The following is a 19,938-nucleotide window of genomic DNA, read 5'->3' on the forward strand; positions in this document are numbered from 1 at the left end:
GTGTGTGTGTGTGTGTGTGTGTGTGTGTGTGTGTGTGTGTGTGTGTGAGATAGAGTCTGGCTCTGTTGCCCAGGCTGGAGTGCAGTGGCGCGGTCTCGACTCACTACAAGCTCCACCTCCCGGGGTTCACACCATTCTCCTGTCTCAGCCTCCTGAGTAGCTGGGACTACAGATGCTCGCCACCACTCCTGGCTAATTTTTTGTATTTTTAGTAGAGATGGAGTTTCACCGTGTTAGCCAGGATGGTCTTGATCTCCTGACCCCGTGATCCACCCACCTTGGCCTCCCAAAGTGTTGGAATTACAGGCTTGAGCCACTGCGCCCGGCCTCAAACTGCTGGTATCTTAATGTTTATTAGACTGGCCTTGAGGAGTTCTTCAAAATTGTATTGCCAGTGGCAAAACTGGAGATTGGAACCTAAATCACATTCATCATATTTCAAATACATAATGTGATACATTCATGTTTTCATATTAATATTTTAGAAATGCTTTATCTTAATGGCAGAGTTGTAGATTTGATAAATAAGATTCAGATTTATTAATTTTTACTATTTTTTTGTATCAAGCAATGTTATAGTTGCTAATATGCTATTCCCATTTTATATAAGCTGTATTAATCTGTTTTCACATTGCTGATAAAGATATACCTGGAACTGGGAAGGAAAAGAGGTTCAATTGGGCTTACAGTTCCACATGGCTGGGGAGGCCTAAGAATCATGCCAGGATGCAAAAGGCACTTCTTAAATGACGGCAGCAAGAGAAAATGAGAAGGATGAAAAAGTGGAAACCCCTGATAAAACCATCAGATCTCGTGAGACTTATTCGCTACCATGAGAACAGTATGAGGGAAACCGACCCCGTGATTCAAATTATCTCCCACTGTGTCCCCCCGACAACACGTGGGAATTATGGGAGTACAATTCAAGATGAGATTTGGGTGGGGACACAGAGCCAAATATTATAAGCAAAATGAAATTTTAATTAATTAAAACTTGTATAAAATTTTATATCCAGTAAGCAAAAGAGTTAGTATTCAAACATAATTTTCTAATTTCAAGTTTGCATGCTTTTTTTTTTTTTTTTTTTTAAACCAGTGGGTCTAAGAATTGCTATAGGGTAATCTCCTGGGCTATCTAGTTCTTCTCAACTGGGGTTATTCTGATTTTGACTCTCATACATTAAGACTAAAAGCTTATTATTATTATTTTTTAATGTCAGACTGCTGCTTTTGCTATGTAAAGTTGAAGAAAAATGTGTGAAAGTAAGGAAATTCAAGTATGAGAAAGAATTAGTCTCTCTGAAAAAGCTAACTCTCGCTTGGTGAACATATGCATGCTGTTGTTATACAAATGTTCCAAACCTGTTCCCTTGTCTACCCGCTTTATTTGGTCACCCTGCCATATGGAGGGTTGTGCTTTGCTGGACGTGTTGTGTTTTGGACTTTTATGATTCAGAATTGGGAGAATGGAGAGAGAGTAGACCAGAGTAGAATTTTTCAAGTAATTTGAAATCGTGTCCTGAATAATTCTGCAGAGTGTGAGTGAAGTAGGAAGGGTGAAAAAAGGATGATTTTAAGGAGGAGAGTTGTGGATTCCATGATGCTTGAGAAAAACAGGGAAAGAACAAGACATTTTGAATTAATTTTTCCTTTGAGGACTGGGGACCGTGTGGGATGCTCTTTTAATAGGGTTTAAACAGGTGAAATGTACACATTTTTAATTTTGTTTTCTCAAGTTTACTTCTTTTGTAAAGCTCTCCATGGTTACACCATAGAAAACAGACTGGATAAAGGCCAGATCGGGTACAAGTGGACCAATTAGAAGGCTGTTGCAATAGCCAAGGTGAGAGATGGTAGTAGATTGAGTAGGATTAAAGTGTTAGAAACAGATTTTTGGTATTTAAAGGTAAATGTGACAGGATTTAGTAAAATTAAACATGAAGTAAATGCTAGATGTCTGACTTACATAAACTAATAGAGAATTGAAGTAGGAACATTGAAATAGTATTGAGTGGCCTGTGTGTTTGATTTTGAACACGTTCACTTTAAGCTACCATTCAAATATCTGAGAGAATGTCAATTTTATACATGAACTTACAGCTTAGATGAGCGTTCTTGAATAGATAAATAAAAGTTTGTATGTATATATGGTAATTTAAGCCTGAATGTGGACGAATTTGCTGAGGGGTTATAAAGAGGAAAGTGAACCTGGAGACACTGTCTGTAAGATGACCTTACAAAGGAGACAGAGAATGAGTGTTTGGGAGAGGTAGAAACAAACCTAGGTAAATACTGGTCCATCTTTTCCAACTTCCAATGAAGTCTCGGTATTTTCCCCTCTATGGAGTTAGGGATTCCTCAACTTAATTCTGTGTTGAGCAGAATTGAGCTAAAATTTGTACGAATGCTGGACCTATTAGAAAAGGGAGGAGTTTAAAAGATGTGTGGAGAGGCTGAGTATGGTGGCTCATGCCTGCAATCCCAGCACTTCAGGAGACTGAGGCGGGCAAATCACTTGAGGTCAGGAGTTTGCCACCAGCCTGGCCAATGTGGTGAAACTCCATCTCTACAAAATATACAAAAATAAGCCGGGTGTGGGGGCACATGCCTGTAGTCCCAGCTACTTGGGCAGTCATGAGACATGAGAATCGCTTGAACCCGGGAGGCAGAGGGCACAGTGAGCTGAGATTGCACCACTGAACTCCAGTCTGGGCGACAGAGCAAGACTCTGTCAAAAAAAAAAAAAAAAAAAAAAAGTGTAGAGAGGCATTCTACAAAAATGCGGCTCTTTACATTTTGTAACATCAATGAATCAATGATTGTATCGGATAATCCTGAGAATTACTTGGGGATGGGGGTGGCCAGAATGTATGAATTGTTTCACTATAAAAACAGTTTTTTCAAGAACTGTTAAGAGTCAGATTTTGCCCTCCATGCAAGCTAACATCTTTTGTAGATGCTGGTATAAGACAGAAGACTTCTGGACCAGAGACAGAGGACTTTATTACTGATGAGAATAACGGGAGCCAGAGTGTTAGCATTTGTGCCAGTTTCCCAAACCCACTGCTCCATAGAGGAAGGTGAAAGGGGCTGAGTGATGCATGTGGTGATGCCTTTCCTGTAATGCACTGCAGTCTGTTACAGGAGAGGGACTACCAGTTTAGGGAACCCAAACTTTGATAATAGGTAGTAAGTTGTAAGCCTACCTGACCTTCATTCACCCTGGAGGGAGATGACATTTTTTTTTTTTTTTTCAGACAGAGTCTCACTCTATCCCCCAGGCTGGAGTGCAGTGGCATGATCTTGGTTCACTGCAACCTCCACCTCCCAGGTTCAAGCTATTCTCATGCCCCAGCACCCCCGCAAGTAGTTGAAACTACAGGTGTGCGCCACCGTGCCTGCCTAATTTTTGTATTTCTAGTAGAGACGGAATTTCACCGTGTTGACCAGGCTGGTCTTGAACTCCTGACCTCAGGTGATCTGCCTCACTCAGCTTCCCAAAGTGCTGGGATTGCAGGCGTGAGCCACCATGCCCACTGGAAATGACGTCTTTATTGTACTAGACAGCAAACAAACCTGCCTTTTGCTCCTGAGGGAGACACTGTTTCTTGATCCCTCAAGACCATTCCTTATATAATACAAACATATGTAACAAGTTGGTATGGTACAAAAGTAGTCAGTCCCTCTACTCGCAACAGGTACAGAAACATGAAAGACTCAAGTATAATTGCCTTCCAACAGTATTCTACCTTCATTTCTATACCTTCTTGGCTTCTGGTAAGATTTCCTTCCCATGATTATACAGCTTCACTGGTCACTCTGATTAGTCTTACCGACAGAGCCTGGGACCAGATCCATTCAGTTTTTCATTAAATGTTTTTTAATGAAAAAAAAATCTTTAATGAATTTTAAAAAAAAGTTTTTTTATAACACATTTCATTAAAGTTACTATCAACAGGATAGCAGGATGAGGCCAGACTGCAATATTGACTTCAATTATGCTCCCCAGGGTCCGAGACCCAGCCAACAGAACAAATGCAGTAAACCTTTAGGGTCTACCTAAGAGAGCCAGGTGGTGGCTTTCTCTTTGTTTCTGCTCTGACTTTACTCTTGGCCCAAGGCATTAATCTAGTTACTGCAGAATATATAGCACAGATTTGGCCTTGGTCTACAAAGAGGAAGTGTAGGGCTATTCTTTTATCTGTAAAAATCCTGGTTAGTGATTTGAGACTGTCCTGAATGCCTCTAGGCCCAAGGTGATGTCATTGATTGCTTTAGCTAAAGTCCAGAACAAATTTCAAATAAACTTTTCTAATTGGATGACTCCCATTATAGCTATTATTCCCTTGGTGTGCAAGTCATCACATTTTCTGAAGGGAGGCAATGCCTGACTTCCAAACAAGAAATACTCCCAAGGACTCTGTGCCTATAAAGAATGTGTTGTTTATATTGTCCTACTTCTGCCTCTCCAACACACTCCCCCCCACCACCTCCCAGTTATGTGGGACCTACTTTTAAGTCAGAGCGCAGGCTGATGGTTTCTCCAATGTGGCCTCCCTGATGGCTGGTAAGCCTTAGGGTTCCGAGTTCAGTATGAATACTTCTCTAGTACTTGTTTGTGGAGAGATTGCCTGAAGGCAGTCAGTCCAATCTGTCCTATTTATTATCTATGCCACCAACTCGATGGCATTCATCTGTCCCTTGAAATGACTGTGCCTTGAAAAGACGCCTGAAGTTATGGACAGGTGTTTCGTGTGGGAGATTTGGGAGCTTGGACCATCTTCTGCTGCTTCCGAGAGACTGTGCAGTTAAGGAGAATGATGATTGAGTAGTGATCAAAGCTGTGTGGCGGGGTAGGGGCAGACCCAGTAGTCAGTTAAATTTGAGGTTTTGCACATTTGCAGATAAATGTCCTTTGTGAGGGATGATTCTAAAAGACAGATCACTAATGTCCCTCCTTTTCCTTCCCAACATCTAAGGTGTTTTCCCCACAGGTGCCAGACAGGGTTGTTGTACCCCTTCGACTGCCACAAAATCAGTGTGTCCCATTCCAGTAGCTAGGTTTACCTTTTTTCCAGTCATCTCTGACTCAAACCCAGACCTTTTTTCTGGAAGGGCCAGGTGCAAGAGCGACAAAGGTCCTTTTTGTTAAACTTACAGAGATCCTTTTATGTCTCCTACTTTAGTCCACATGAGCCACCCTAGGGGAAGCAGTATACTTAACTAAGTGGTCATTGATTTGTTTTTCTAAGACCACCAGAGCAAGCACAAAAGAACCAGCGAGTAGGCAAGGGTAAGAGCAAAACTGCAAATTTATTTTTGGTCACCTAGCTTCAGGGAAAGAAGGTGGGTAGGGAGAGGTCTGTCGGCCTCTGGCAAAGGAGGCCGACAGAGTCCCCCGGTGGGGCTCTTGGGCGGGGTTCCTGATGCAGTCCCGACATCCCGACAGGAGGAGGGGGCTGGGAAGTCCGCGCGGCCCGCTGGCCAGGAGCGGCTTTTCTAGGAGTGGGAGGGCAATAGGCGGGGCACGGGCGTGTCGGGGGGTGTTCCGCAGGTGCGACCAGGTAAATCTTGGTCTCTTCGGATTGAGGTCACCTGGCGCATGCCCGGTTGGTCTGCACCTTCCCGGGTGCCGGCTGCATTTTCGCGCGTGTGGGAAAAGTTGGTGATGAAGAACCCGGAAGTGCGCCATCCTGCCTCCGTTCATCCAAACAGTCCAACCTTTTATTGATAATAGTGATAAAGGGGCGCCGTGGTCTGTCTGGCTACTTCCTGCTGTTAAGGGGCATTGTTAAGGTCAGGGCCTATGGTTGGTATTCGGACGTACGGATGAAAAATAAAATAAGGCACAGTATTAGTATAGGAATGAAGAATGGAAGCATTTGTTGGAATATGGGCAAAACCCAGAAGGATGGTCCTGGCAAGGTTGGGGAGTATGAGATAGTTAAGAAAATTTAGTAAGTTTGAGGCGAGTGGGGAAAAGTTGAACTGATTTCTCGGCCTAGTAAGGGGGTAGGGCATGAGGGTATAATGAGGAACGAGTGTGCAAAGTAGTTGTTGGCCAGGCAGCAATTAAGGAGTGGAATTTTTCGTGGAGTGGATGGCTTTCCGCTTACTCCTACTACAGAGATATTGGATGGAAGGCTAGGTCCAGAGAAGGACGGCAAAACAGAATAGGCAGCCTCGCTGTCGATTAAAAAAATTAATTGTCTTACCCGCTACCAGGAGAGTTACCCGCGGCTCGGCGAGGGTGATGGGGGTCCCTGAGTCTCGGCACCTTCAGTTGTTGTCGTCCAGATGTAGGAGCTGGAAGGAGCTCCCAGGATCCTGGGAAAGGGGGTCACGTGGAGACGCGGCACCTGTTCTCAGGGTGGGGCAATCAGACTTCCAGTGTCCTCCCTGCTGGCAAGCAGGGCAGGGGGTTCCTGGTGGACGAGGGTTAGGACATTCACTGGCCCAATGTCCTGATGCCTTGCACTTATAGCAAGGCTGTGTTGGGGCTCGGGGACCTTGCGGACACCTGTAGGCATAGTGTCCTGCCTTGCCGCACTTATAGCAGGCTCCTTTTGCAGCCTTGGAGTCTGCGGGGTGTGTGCTCTCTGGCCTGGGGTTACGACTGGGCTGTAAAGCCGCTGCTAGGAGTGGGCTACCAGTCGATGAGGAAGGGAGGGGTGGAGAGAGCGGGGAGAGAAGGAGGAGTATAGGGCAGGTAGGGACGAGAGCGTAAGGCCCAAAAGCCTTGTATGTAATTAATTTTGGACCACTTGCCCAGCCGCTGGCAGAAATTGCTGAGGTCGATCACGCCACAGTGGAAAGGAAAATTAACCGCTTCCTCCTAAGGTCTTGTTCGAGCTGTAAGGTTTTTAAATTGGCTAGGAGGCACCCTAAGGGGGTGCTCTTTGGAAATTTGGACTGGGGGTGTCCCATTTGTTTCCTCTTTACTTACACAATGGACACAATGGAAATAGAAGTGGATCTCTGCCTGGCTTCAAAGCGTCCTTTGGAACCAGCAGAGACAGACTGGAGGCTCTTGGAGCCAAGGTGGAGATTACCTTCAGGCGGACGTCTCCGTCCTGAACGGGTCTCCCAAGCCACATAGTGGCTCAAAAGTGGGCCTTGGACCTGCGCAGGATTTTTGGCCGAGGGAGGTAAAGAGGAGACAATGGCACTTACCCCAGAGAGGCCATGAGAGTGAGGGAAGCGGGTCTCAGGTCCTGGTCCGTCTGCGGCGTGGGAGCAGGAGGAGGTTCCTCAACCCTTAGAGGGCTGAGGAGGGGTCTCCTCCCGGGTTTTGGCACCAACTGATGTGTTTTTCTAAGACCACCAGAGCGAGCACAAAAGAACCAGCGAGTAGGCAAGGGTAAGAGCAAAACTGCAAATTTATTTTTGGTCACCTAGCTTCAGGGAAAGAAGGTGGGTAGGGAGAGATCTGTCGGCCTCCGGCAAGGGAGGCTGACAGAGTCCCCCGGTGGGGCTCTCGGGGGGGTTTCCTGATGCAGTCCCGACATCCCGACAGGAGGAGGGGGCTGGGAAGTCCGCGCGGCCCGCTGGCCGGGAGCGGCTTTTCTAGGAGTGGGAGGGCAATAGGCAGGGCACGGGCGTGTCAGGGGGTGTTCCGCAGGTGTGACCAGGTAAATCTTGGTCTCTTTGGATTGAGGTCACCTGGCGCATGCCCGGTTGGTCTGCACCTTCCCGGGCGCCGGCTGCATTTTCGCGCGCGCAGGAAAAGTTGGTGATGAAGAACCTGGAAGTGCACCATCCTGCCTCTGGTTGTCCAAACAGTCATTATTATTTAAGACCAAGGAAATCCAGCAAGAAAATCCGGATTGTCAATTCCAGGTGGCTGAAGCTGAATTAGGTTTATACCAAAGACCTCCTTTTGACTGGATTGCTACCCAGAGAGTAGACCAATCAAGCTAGCCTGGGATTTCCATTAGAGGAAAAGAAGAAGCATCATGCTTAGAAATGGTCAGGGTGGAATCCCAATTGGCCAGGAGCTGTTCTCTTCCTGGAGACAGCCACATTCAGCGACCAAACTGCTGTACTCCTGTGTAGACGAGGAGGAGGTGACAGAGGTATACTCAGAAATCTTTTGAGATGGTTAAATTTTTTTTAAAAACTGTGGCAAAATACATATATGATTACCATCTTAACCATTTTAAGTGTACTGTTCAGTAGTGTTAAGTATAGTTACAATGCTGAGCAACTAATAATCTCTAGGACTCTTTTTATCTTGTAGAAATTAAACCCTATACCCATTAAACAACAAGTGTCTATTGAACTTTCCTCCCCCAGGCAACCACTATCTTCACTTTCTGTCTTTATGAATTTGACTACTCTAGTTACCTCATATAAATGGAATCATACAATATATGTCTTTTTGTGACTGGCATATTTCACTCAGCATAATGTCCTCAAGGTTCATCCATATTGTAGCATGTGTCAGAAGTACCTTCATTGTTAAGTCTAAATACTATTCTACAGTATGTATATATCACATTTTGTGCATCCATTGATCTGTTGATGGATAGTTGGATGTTGTGAATAAAGCTGCTAGGTGACCCTGCTTTCAGTTCTTTTGGGTATATACCTATAATTGGAATTGCTGGGTTGTGTGCTAATTCTGTTTTTAATTTTGTGAGGAATCTCACTATACCATGTTTCACAGTGACTGCAAGTGCACGAGGGCTCCCGTTTCTCCACATCCTGATTTTTTGATTATAACCATCATTGTGGATGTGAGGTTGTGTCACATTGTGGTTTTGATTTGCATTGCCCTCATGATGAGTGATATTGAGTGTCGTTTCATGTGCTTATTGGCCATTTGCCTGTCTTCTTTTTTTTTTTTTTTTTTTTGAGATGAAGTCTCACTCTGTCGCCAGGCTGGAGTGCAGTGACATAATCTCGGCTCACTGCAACCTCTGACTCCATGGTTCAAGCAATTCTCCTGCCTCAGCCTCCTGAGTAGCTGGGACTATGGGTACATTCCACCATGCCCAGCTAATTTTTGTATTTTTGGTAGAGACGGGGTTTCACCATGTTGGCCAAGATGGTCTCCATCTCCTGACCTTGTGATCCGCCAGCCTAGGCCTCCCAAAGTGTTGGGATTGCAGGCGTGAGCCACCATGCCCAGCTTCTGTTTGCCTGTCTTCTTTGGAGAAATGTCTGTTCAACCCTTTTGTCTATTTTTGAGTCGGGTTTATTTTTGTTGTTGTTGAATTTTTTGAGGTGATTTCTGATAAGGCTATTGTAGCACTAAGCACTATAAGATGCTTGTGGATGGTAGAGTGTCAGATACCTTGACTAACAGCTCATTGTTTAGTGACTTTTGTGATAAAAAGTGTATCTATTGTCAGATTGCAAATGATGTGGAAAGTAAAAATAGGACACAGATTAGTATCAAGGACCACAATAGTATGGCTGGAGTCAGCTGATTGAACTGGAATAGCAGTACCAGACCCTGGAAAAGTGTCATCGACAGTGAGACACCACTGACAACCTGAAAAAAGTTGTCAGAGGTCTGATGCAACCAATCTGCCATTAGCATGTGATGTGGTTCCTCTCACCATGAGACAAATGAGTCCTTTTCCAGGATTCACAAGTCTGGGATGAGGTGGCAGCCTCTGCATCAGGAACATAGTCTTTTACTTTGTATCCACTCTATGATGATAGATGTGTTGCTGTGTCTTGTATGATGATGGATCCAGCAGCAGTGGTAGCAGCCTTAACAGTGCAGTTTGATCAGTAGCTTGATTATAATTGGTCTCATCAGACAATGGACTCTTAAACCGTAAACATCTGTATTAGTGACCCAGATGGTTTGATCAGCAACTACAATTGATCTCCATGGTTTATAGACAGTCTTAAATATAGTCATTTATTTTTAAAGACAGTCATTCTGTAGTTTTTTTTATAAAAACTACAGTTTATATAAACTAAACTGTAGTTTATATAAACTAAAAAATTTAGTTTATATAAACTAAAAAGTTTATAAAAACTTTATAAAGACAGTCATTCTGTAGTTTTCCTAGTGGCTGACTAAATAGCTAGGCTGTTGGTAATAGCCTGATAGTCAGTAAAAATATAACAAGGTTTTCAAGGGGAATATTGGCCAGATCTGTGAGAATGTCCTTGAGTTTTGCTAGTGGAACAAAGCAACCACACCCATTTTCAGTTCTGTATTATGGGCACTGGAGTTTACAGCCCACTAGGCAAACAGGGTCTCAGCTTAGTTGAATAATCAGTGAAACAGGCCCAGGCATTTATGGAACCTTTGTGAATCAAGGGCCTCACTGAGCTAGCAGATTTGGTTTAGGTGGCAGAATGCAAGATCAGATGTTCTCAAAGGGAGAAGCTGCTACTTTTTCATGTAAAGCTGAGATGCCCTAGGGGCCATACTGGCTGCATTCTTGAATATTATCAGTTCATGTGATGAGAGAGGCTTGTTGGGCCTTTCCCACTTTGTTAGTCATTGCATTTGAGTTGACTCTTTCTCTTTTCAAAAGAGGCATACCTAGTAGCTATGTCAGGGAGGCATTGAATCCAAACCCACGAGTTACCGTCAGAAGAGGTTGTTCCTCTTGCTAGAGGGTCTACTCAGAAAAGTCATCTATGCTCAGACTTGTACTCAAACAGGTCATAAGGAATGTGGGACCCCAGACTTACTAATAATGCCTTTCTACATGGGCTCTTGACAGTGAGCATGATCTCCCTGGAGCTTATGAGCACTCACAGTTCAGCATGTAAAATATCAATACCACTATACACTCAGCAGTGGAAGCCACAAATAGTAGTACAGTGAATGGTCCAAAGAGCCCCACCCAAAAGGTCACAGTAGCATCCCTTCCCTACTTTGAACCCTACCCAGACTTCAGTATTGGAAGCTGATAACTTATTCTTCCACAGGATGGGTATGAAGGTGCCTTGGGCTCCTGTATCCAACAGAACCGTAAAATGTTGAATCTGTGCTCTCCCCAAAGTTATGTAGCCTACCCAGGTGTGTGTGATCTTCAGTCTCCTTGAGGAACTTGGAGAACTTGGCCCCACTCCTAATCATCTTTCTTTGTAAAGCAGCTGAGGTTGAGGGATGAGGGAGGCTGGCAGAGAGTAGCTTTGCACCAGTGAACACGAGACATTTACTTTCAGTTTTGAGTGGTACTATAGCTGTGTACTAATCAGTCAAATAAACCTGCAGTAATTTTGGTTCAACCAAAACCCTGTATTCTGTGCAAGATCATTATTACTTGAGCCCAGGAGTTTGAGACCAGCCTGGGCAACATTGTGAGACCTTGTCTCTACTAAAAATTATATTAAAGAAATTAGCCTGGCATGGTGGGATGCACCTGTTGTCCCAGCTGCTCAGGAGGCTAAGGTCAGAGGATTGCTTGAGTGCAAGAATTTGAAGATTGCAGTGAGCCGTGATTGTTCCACTGCACTCCAGCCTGGGTGACAGAGCAAGATGTTGTCTTACACACACAAAAAAGGTCATCATTATGGACAGTATCCATTTCTGTTTGGGAACACCTTGATCGAACAGCTACAGCTTTGTTGCTTTCTGGTGGGGGAAATGGGCTTGAACTGCACAATGGCATCATTTTTTGGAAGTTTACCTTAATGTAGGCTCTTTGCTCCATTGTTAAGATAATGTCAAGATAAGATCTCTTAAATTCTTGCTTGATTTCAATACTAGGGCTACTGGAGTTTTCTAAGGCTGCTGGACTGACAGCAAGAATTATCTAGATTCTTTGAGCTAGTTTCTGATTCTCCAGTGAATCACCTTGATCCTCTTTTTAAACCCTATCTAGTACAGTAGGAGTCTGTAGACTGGTTGGTGTCCAAGGGAGTTTGTCTTAGGGAAATTTCCCCAAGAGTGTCAAAGGTTCCTTGTAGTGGACAGGTTATACCACCAGAAAATGCTGAGGCCCTTCGTAGTCATCTTGAAAGGATTGAATGTTGACAAGGTAGACTGCAGTAGTCGCTGAGCACTAAGATCTAGCCAGCAAAATGCCATTCTTCTTTAACAAGCATTACATGCCTCAACAATGTAATTACATGCTCCTCATCTTCCAAGCAAACTAGCCAAAGTTCTAAAGATTTGTTTGGCTCTGCCAACAATGGTTGCAAATTTTCTTACTTTCAAACTCAGTGTAGATGCATGTCTCTGTAACTGTTGTCCAAAGGAAACAGAACCTTATGTGCCCCTGTCTCCCCCTTCCCAACAAATCTTAGTCTGGAAGATTTCACGAGGCACACCTGCTGAGGCTGACTGTCAGCTTGATAAGGAAGTCCTCCCATCTGCAGGAGTGTTGACAATAACCAGGGCATCATTCAGGCTGTTGTCTTTGAATCTGTCTACTTCCTGGTACTTATCCTGAAACTTCATTTCAGCCTCATTAACAGGCAGTAAAGTGGAGGATCATTCATTGCCTGGTTGACCATACAATATGGACAACATGTTCATTAATGATTCTCGTGGACTTTTCTCAATTTCTGCTAACTGGTCTTTCCTTCCATTTCTAGAAAGCTTTGTCCCCATCAGCATTCTATTTTCATTGCCAGAACAATCGAAAATTTTGACGATCCCGAGATTTACCCTTGTTAACTGATGAGTTAGCCTACCACAATTTCATGGATTCTGTTGGAAGACATGAGACTCCTGGATCAGAGACAAAGGACATCATTACTCATGGCAATAGTAGTAGCCAGAGTGTCAGCATTTGTGCTAGAAAACAGCCCCAGTTTCCACAGGATACTGCAAAGAGCCAAGTAATGCCTTTGCATACACAGTTGTGTGCATTAGAGAAAAAGTACTCTCAATTTAGGGGACCACATCTTTTATAATGGGCAGAAAACCTTTCTCCTGGAGGGTTACATTAGCTTTATTATATTGGACAGTAAACAATTCTGCCTTTGCTTTCTAAGGAGATGCTGTATTTTCTAAGGCTGTTTACTCTGTAAACATCCAGAACAAAGGGAGTTAGTGCATCTTCTCACAAGATGTACAGAAATGATAGATACTCATGGAGAGGTGTCTCTGTCTATCTTGGTTTGGAATTAGGATAGCATTTTTGATTAGAAGTTCTTTCTCAATTAAAAAGTTCTGATAAAATACGACAGAATTGTGACAGATTTGGTTCAAGCATAACATTGAACTGTTCTTTTCCCTGGGAGTACCTTTTCTTTTTTTTTCTTTTTCCCTTTTTCCTGCTTCAGTTCCTATCCTGGCCTCGTCCCACCTAGACTACCATAATTGCCCCTTAGTTGGTTTTACTCTCTGTAGTCTTGTTCTTTCTATATTCAATACCTCTGCTAGTGGGATCTTCTTAAAATGCAGAGGTGATCATGTCACTCAATTTAAATTTGTCATCACTTCCTTATTAAGCCAGATTTTAAGTTATTGAGCAGTTGTATAATTATTTCTCATGTGCTGGCTACTGTCCAGTTTTAAGTTGGCAACTAAATTTAAAAAATATTTTTAAAAAACCTTGTAGGCCAGTCCTAGGTAGGCTGTGCCAAACAGGTGTCTAGGCTGCTTGCTGACAGTGTATATCTGCTCTTACCATTTTTCTCTCTTAAACCTTTGTCTGCAGGATGTTATTCTCTCTGCCTTTAATATTTTTCATATCCACTTCTTGACTCCTGTTTATCCTTTGAAACCTACGTACTCTATAAAGCCTTTAAATGAACCCTTTTCAACCTAGTTAGTTATCTTGTTCTCAGCACCTTTATGGTAATTTTGAATGAACTGTGCATGTGTCATTATAGCACTTGCTTCATTGTGTTGTAATTACTTTTTTGGGGGTGTGTATTGGGGGGGTTCTGCATCACACTGAATAAATAAAGTGTCAGCTACTCATACCAGGACAACTTTCCCGTTCTACACATACCAAATCTCTCTTTTTTTGAGACAGGGTCTCCCTCTGTTGCCCAGTCTGGAGTGCAGTGGCACAATCACAGCTCACTGCAGCCTTGACCTCCCAGGTTGAAGCGATCCTCTCACTTCACGTCCCCAGTAGCTGGGACCACAGGTGCATGCCACCATGCCTGGCTGTTTTGTACATTTTGTAGAGACAGGGTTTTGCCATGTTGCCCAGACTGGTCTTGAACTCCTGAACTCAAGCAATCCACCTGCTTTGGCCTAAAGTGCTGATATTGCAGGCGTGAGCTACCATGCCCGGCCCACATACCAAATTGTTAGGAAAGAAAACTGCTTTCCAGAGAATTACTTTAGAATCAAATCCATTACATTAATTGGTGCTTTAAACCACCACTAAACATTCTCTTCCTTTAGCCTAGTATAATTTAATAGTGTTCACTGGAAAGTACACGTGTGGTGTACAGTCCTGTGGTCCATCCTAAATATGGTCCAGTGTATATGGATAGCAAATATATTATGCCAAATAATATTTTCTTGTTTTGTTCAAATTTAAAATATAGACTGTGGATATTCATAAAGAGAAAGTGGCTCGAAGAGAGATTGGTATTTTGACAACAAATAAGAATACGTCAAGAACTCACAAAATAATAGCACCTGCGAATATGGAGCGCCCTGTAAGGTATATTCGGAAACCCATCGATTACACAGTTCTGGATGATGTGGGCCATGGTGTCAAGGTAAGCATTTTATGTTACATTAACAAACTCATTTGCATATCCAGTAAATCTTTTGGATAGGAAATATTGTGATAAAGATAATTGTAATTAATAGATTCTCTTTAGCAACTAGCATTATAATTTTTATACAATTTTTAATATGCATTTTTACTAAGGTTGGGGTGTAATTTCATCAGTGGAATAGGCTATACTAAAAATGATATTAAAATTTGAAATGGTTATTAAACCATAAATCCTAGACAAATATCCATTTGTGTTGTGAATTCCATGTCTTTCTTTCTCTACTGAATATTTAAAAATAAAAATCTACATGCTTTTCAAAATTACTTTAGAAAATAATTTATAAATATTTTTATCATTTCATTTCTAAATATGTATATATATTTGTATACCTGTGTGTGTATGTAATGCCAGCAACTTATTAAAAAATGAAAATTGTATGTAATTTTGTCTTAACCCCCCACCCTTCTCCCCGCAAAAAAAAAAAACCACAGATTTTCAGGAGAGAGATGATGTGTTGCCTGTGTTTATTTCTAAGTATGAAAAATTAGCTGATCTTGAAGGATACCTGTAGTGTGTCAGCTTTTTGGTATTTATGGGTCATTTTGCAAGCATTTGGAATGACCTAAATTCTTTCGCTGTCTCTGCTCAGGATAAACTATTCCTTTGAAATTTGGTAGTTCCTTTCTAAGAGGACTGTTTGATTTGGATTCTGGTCTTCAGAATATTTTTTAAGTTGTTAAGGAGTCAGCTAGAATCTTGAAGCTTGTCCTAGCTGATTGATCTGACTGGTGCTGTTGCTAGATCTGTTACATTCTGGATTTTTTGGGGTTCCTGGTTGAGAGAGGAGTATAGCTGAAAGCATTAACCTTTATTCTATTCCTCTCTGAGAGTATTGGAATCTCCTCTTCACTTTTTATGTCTGTAAATTTATATAAAATTGGAACACATTGCAAATGCAGAGGAGACTGCTTGTTTATTTCTTGTATTTTTATTCAGAGATGTGGCTAGGCTTGTATAAGAACTGAAATTCAGTTTTAATTCAAGGTGCTTTAAACTAGACTGATCTCTGGGGTTGGAGTTTTGAGAATCTGGGGAAAATGTCTTTTGTGTTACTATCCACCTTGAGATTTAAAGAAAAACAATATGTTCGTGCATGCATGTATGTATACATATATACCTGTATACGTGCACACACGCACGCACACACACTCACTCACACCCACTTCTCCCCATTTTGCCTCACCTTGATTATTCCTACCAAAGCAGTACACATTCATTAAAAATTTTTTTCTGTCATTATAGTAGTGAATATCTTCTGTTACCTCATCCCTCAACTAGTAGTTGTATTTAACAGTTCAAGACATAGCACTTAGCTGAGTATAAAATGAATCCAAATTTTACAAGGAAGTTTTGGATGAGAAAATTTAACTATTTCATCGTATATGCGTAAGTGGGAGATATAAACAGCATAATATACGCTGAAAGTATAGGACTGTGAATTTTGGAAATCTGCTTTCTAGCCATAATATGGATACATTAGACACAAGGGTGGGGGGCTTTGTTTTTTGTTTTTAGATTTTTTTATTGCAGTAAGATATACATAACATAAAATGACCATTTAACTCTTTTTAGGTGTATAGTTCTGTGACATTAAGTACATTCACATTGTTATGCAGGCTATTTTAAAATATGTTTTTGGCGAGGGATGAACGTGCATGGTCTGTGAGAAGAATATATTTTAGAAGCTGATTATTTGGCATATTTGTCTATAGTTTGTTTCTGTGACTGAAAAATACACACATACACAAAATTGCTTCTCCCGAGTAGTCTTAATGCTGCTTTGTTTTCTTAGTTTTGTGTTCTCTCTAAAGGATCATTGTTGGCTTAAATATTTCCAGAGCGTTGTAGAGATGTGTGAAGGTAGAAATTTTGGTAGTAGTTAATGAACAGTTGCCAGGCCAAAATTATTAGAAGGAAAAGTTTAAGTTTAAGTTTATTTTAAAATTAGTGTTTTGAGGATAGTGAGACACTGCTTACAGCTTTCAAATTATTTTTGTATCTTTTGCCCACTTTTCTGTTTAGAAGTTTGTTTTCTTACTGACTTGTCAGAGTCCTTTTTTTTCTGTTTGAAGAGTTAGAAGCCACTCATATATTGGCAACTATTTACTCATATTGCTGTTTGGCTTTTGACTTTGATGTTTTTTGGTATTTAAAAAATATACATACAGAATTTTTTAAATTATATCTAAATAATATTTTTCTTATAGCTACTAGGCTTTATGCTTACGATTGCAATACTCCAAGATTAATATTCCATTGCATTTTCTTATTTTGTGATATAAATTTTAGTGTTTTGGTATTTGTATTTAAATATACCTGGGTTTTATTTAAATAGTATTTACTGTGTTAATGCATTTTATGCTGTGAAATAAATGGTACATGTTAGTTTAATAGGAATTTAAAAATATGCAAAATATCCCAAAGTAAATCTGGTTTGATTTTTGGGAATAATAATAAGATATGTATAAGAGAATCCCAGCATAGAGAAACTACCAGAACATATTCATAAAGGAGAATGAAAAGAAGATGATCTTTGTAAGTGAGCACAAGGTTTGAGAGGAAGCTAGAATAGGGAAGGCTTGAATACTTAGCAAAGAAATTTACATTTATTTTGATGAACACTAATAATAATTAACAGCCTGGATCATAATTTACAAAGGACTTTTCATATGTAGTTGGCCATTTGTATCTCTAGGTTTCTATCTGTGGATTCAGCCAACCTTGGATAAAAAAAAATCCAGAAAGAAAAAGAGTAAAAAATACAAGGACAATACAAGAATAAAAAATAATACAAATAAATATAATTACTGTTTACATAGCATTTACCTTGTATTAGGTATTGTAAGTAATTTAGAGATGATGTAAAGTATATTGAAGGGTAGTGTTAGTTATATGCAAATACTACACCAGTTTATATGACGGATTTGAGCATCCTTGGATTTTGGTATTCATGGGGGTCCTGGAACCAAGCCTTCTTGATACCAAGGGATGACTGGATTAGTGTGTGCTTGTGTGCTTGTTTTTAAGCTTCAAAAGATTATGTGATCTAGGAGTTGTTAGATTTTTTTATTGGTTTTCAAAGATAAACTTAGGTACGTTACTTTTTTTGGAGTTTGAGTTTACAGTGATTCATGAATCGGGCAGCTTCAGACCACAGAGACATGAAGCAGGGGAAAGTTCAAAGAAGCAAGACAAGCAAAATATTTGATTGGTTAGAAGTTAATTGTGGTTTCTGATTAGTAAAGTTCCTAGTTAGAGGTTAGTTGGAGGTTTCTTATTAAGTTACTCTCAGTTGTGTTTTGGTTTGCCTAAGTAGGAACCCAGAATGCGGGAGCTGTCTCAGCTTAATGGCTTTCTGATTAATTTTTTTAAACAGTGTAGAAACTAAAGCTTTATAATATTTACATAGGAATGTTTTTTTTTTTTTTAATTTATAAAGCAGAGGAGTGAGTTAAGAATCATTTCAAAGAAAGAATTGGCCTTGGCTGGGCACAGTGGCTCATGCCTGTAATCTTGGCACTTCGGGAGGCTCAGGAGGGAGGATCACTTGAGGCCAGGAGTTCCAGACCAGCCTGGCCAACGTGGCAAAACCCTGTCTCCTAAAAATACAAAATTTAGCCAAGTGTAGTGGCACACACTTGTAATCCCAGCTACTTGGGAGGTTGAGGCATGAGAATCGCTTGAACCCGGGAGGCGGAGGTTGCAGTGAGCCAAGATGGCGCCACTAAACTCCATCCTGGAAAACAGCCAGATTCTGTCTCAAAAAAAAAAAAAAAAAGAAAAAAAGAATTAACATTAGACATTTAGTGCCTATGACATACAAAACTATGATGTACTTAGAAGATAGGGAGGAATCAAAGGGAATTTCAAACAGATTCCAGGCAATTGGTGAAATTAGTCATCCATAAAGGTAAATGTTAAGGAAACAAAGTGAGATCTTTTTTAAAAAGAGACAGGGTCTCACTGAAGTGCAGTAGCTCAAGCACAGCTCACAACCTTCTGGGCTCAAGTGATCCTCCCTCCTCAGCCATCCAAGTAGCTGGGACTACAGGTATGCGCCACTGTGCCTGGCTAATTTTTTATTTTTATTTTTTCAAGAGAAGGGATTTCGCCGTGTTGCCCAGGCTGGTCTCAAACTCCTGGGCTCAAGCAGTCCACCTGCTTTGGCCTCCCAAAGTGCCAGGAGTTGTAGGCAAGAGCCACCGTGCCTAGCCTGAAATGAGATCTTAAGGAAATAAAAAACGGTTTCATTTTGGATATGTTTTGAGGATATTTAAATGGAAAAATTTTATAGATTTCTGACAAAAATATTAGTATTTTGAGATGTAAGATACAGAGGTTATTTCCTACTAACACTCGCCAACATTGACACATCTGCATATATAATAACACTTAATAGAGGAGGCTGAACTTCATAAGAGGTTAAAGCTTACACCGTTGCATAGTAGCACAGAGTTCAAGTAGAATTTTCATCCCCAATCTAATTCTTTTATTCTTTCCATTTGGGACCAACTTATACTTGAATGCTTTTTTTTTGTTTCTTATCCACTTGAAATGACAAATGAAGGGAGATACGTGGATATATTTAGAATATTTTCTTAGTTATTTTAGGATAGTATTTAGTGTATTATGTATATACATTATAAGATATACATTGGTATGTAAGTATATTATATATCGTAATACAGATGCTGAAGTATACATTAGTATATTTTATCTTCAAGGATTCTAATAGTGTTACTCAAATTTTATTCTTTAGGTGTGAAATGTCATGGTTGGTAGGGTGCCAGATGTTATTTCCAGATAGAAGTAAGCAATATCATTTTAAACAAACATTGAAGTGTACCATATTTCTGGCACAGTTTCTATAAATGAGAATCTATCCAAGAGATACCACATCTCTCCTTTGGATGTTTTCCTTTGGTATTGCCTTGTGGCTACCTGAAAAACGATAGTTACTTGTTGAGAATGTCAGATGTTATTAAAAAAAACTTGAAGGCCCCAAATCTATAAAAAATTAGACTCTAAAACCGGAAGATATGTATTTTTTAGTGGCATTGTACAAGTAGTGATGCTTTAGGACTCCACACATTGTTTCATGTTGTGTAGGCTAGTCAGCTTTAATAAAGGAGCCTTTGGGATCAAAACAACTTTTCTTCAACTTTGAATTTTGACTTAACTGGCTCAGATGAAAACTTAGTCCTAAAGGTACTTAGAACTTCCTATTAGTGTTGACCTGCTCAGGATTGGGGTTCAGAAGCT

General features: G+C 40.9%; 1 protein-coding gene across 10 annotated transcripts in view; it reads left to right on the top strand.

Annotated features, from left to right (window-relative positions):
* Positions 1-19,938, top strand: part of ABI1 (abl interactor 1) — a 120,741-nt gene that overhangs the window by 75,710 nt on the left and 25,093 nt on the right. For all 10 annotated transcript variants that reach the window (XM_023194840.2, XM_023194833.2, XM_023194841.2 and 7 more), the window contains exon 3: positions 14,437-14,613. In XM_023194840.2, coding sequence (XP_023050608.1) covers positions 14,437-14,613 — 177 coding nt within the window. The remainder of the gene's footprint in view (positions 1-14,436; positions 14,614-19,938) is intronic.

This window comes from Piliocolobus tephrosceles, chromosome 9, assembly GCF_002776525.5.
Source record: "Piliocolobus tephrosceles isolate RC106 chromosome 9, ASM277652v3, whole genome shotgun sequence".
NCBI classification, from domain to species: domain Eukaryota; kingdom Metazoa; phylum Chordata; class Mammalia; order Primates; family Cercopithecidae; genus Piliocolobus; species Piliocolobus tephrosceles.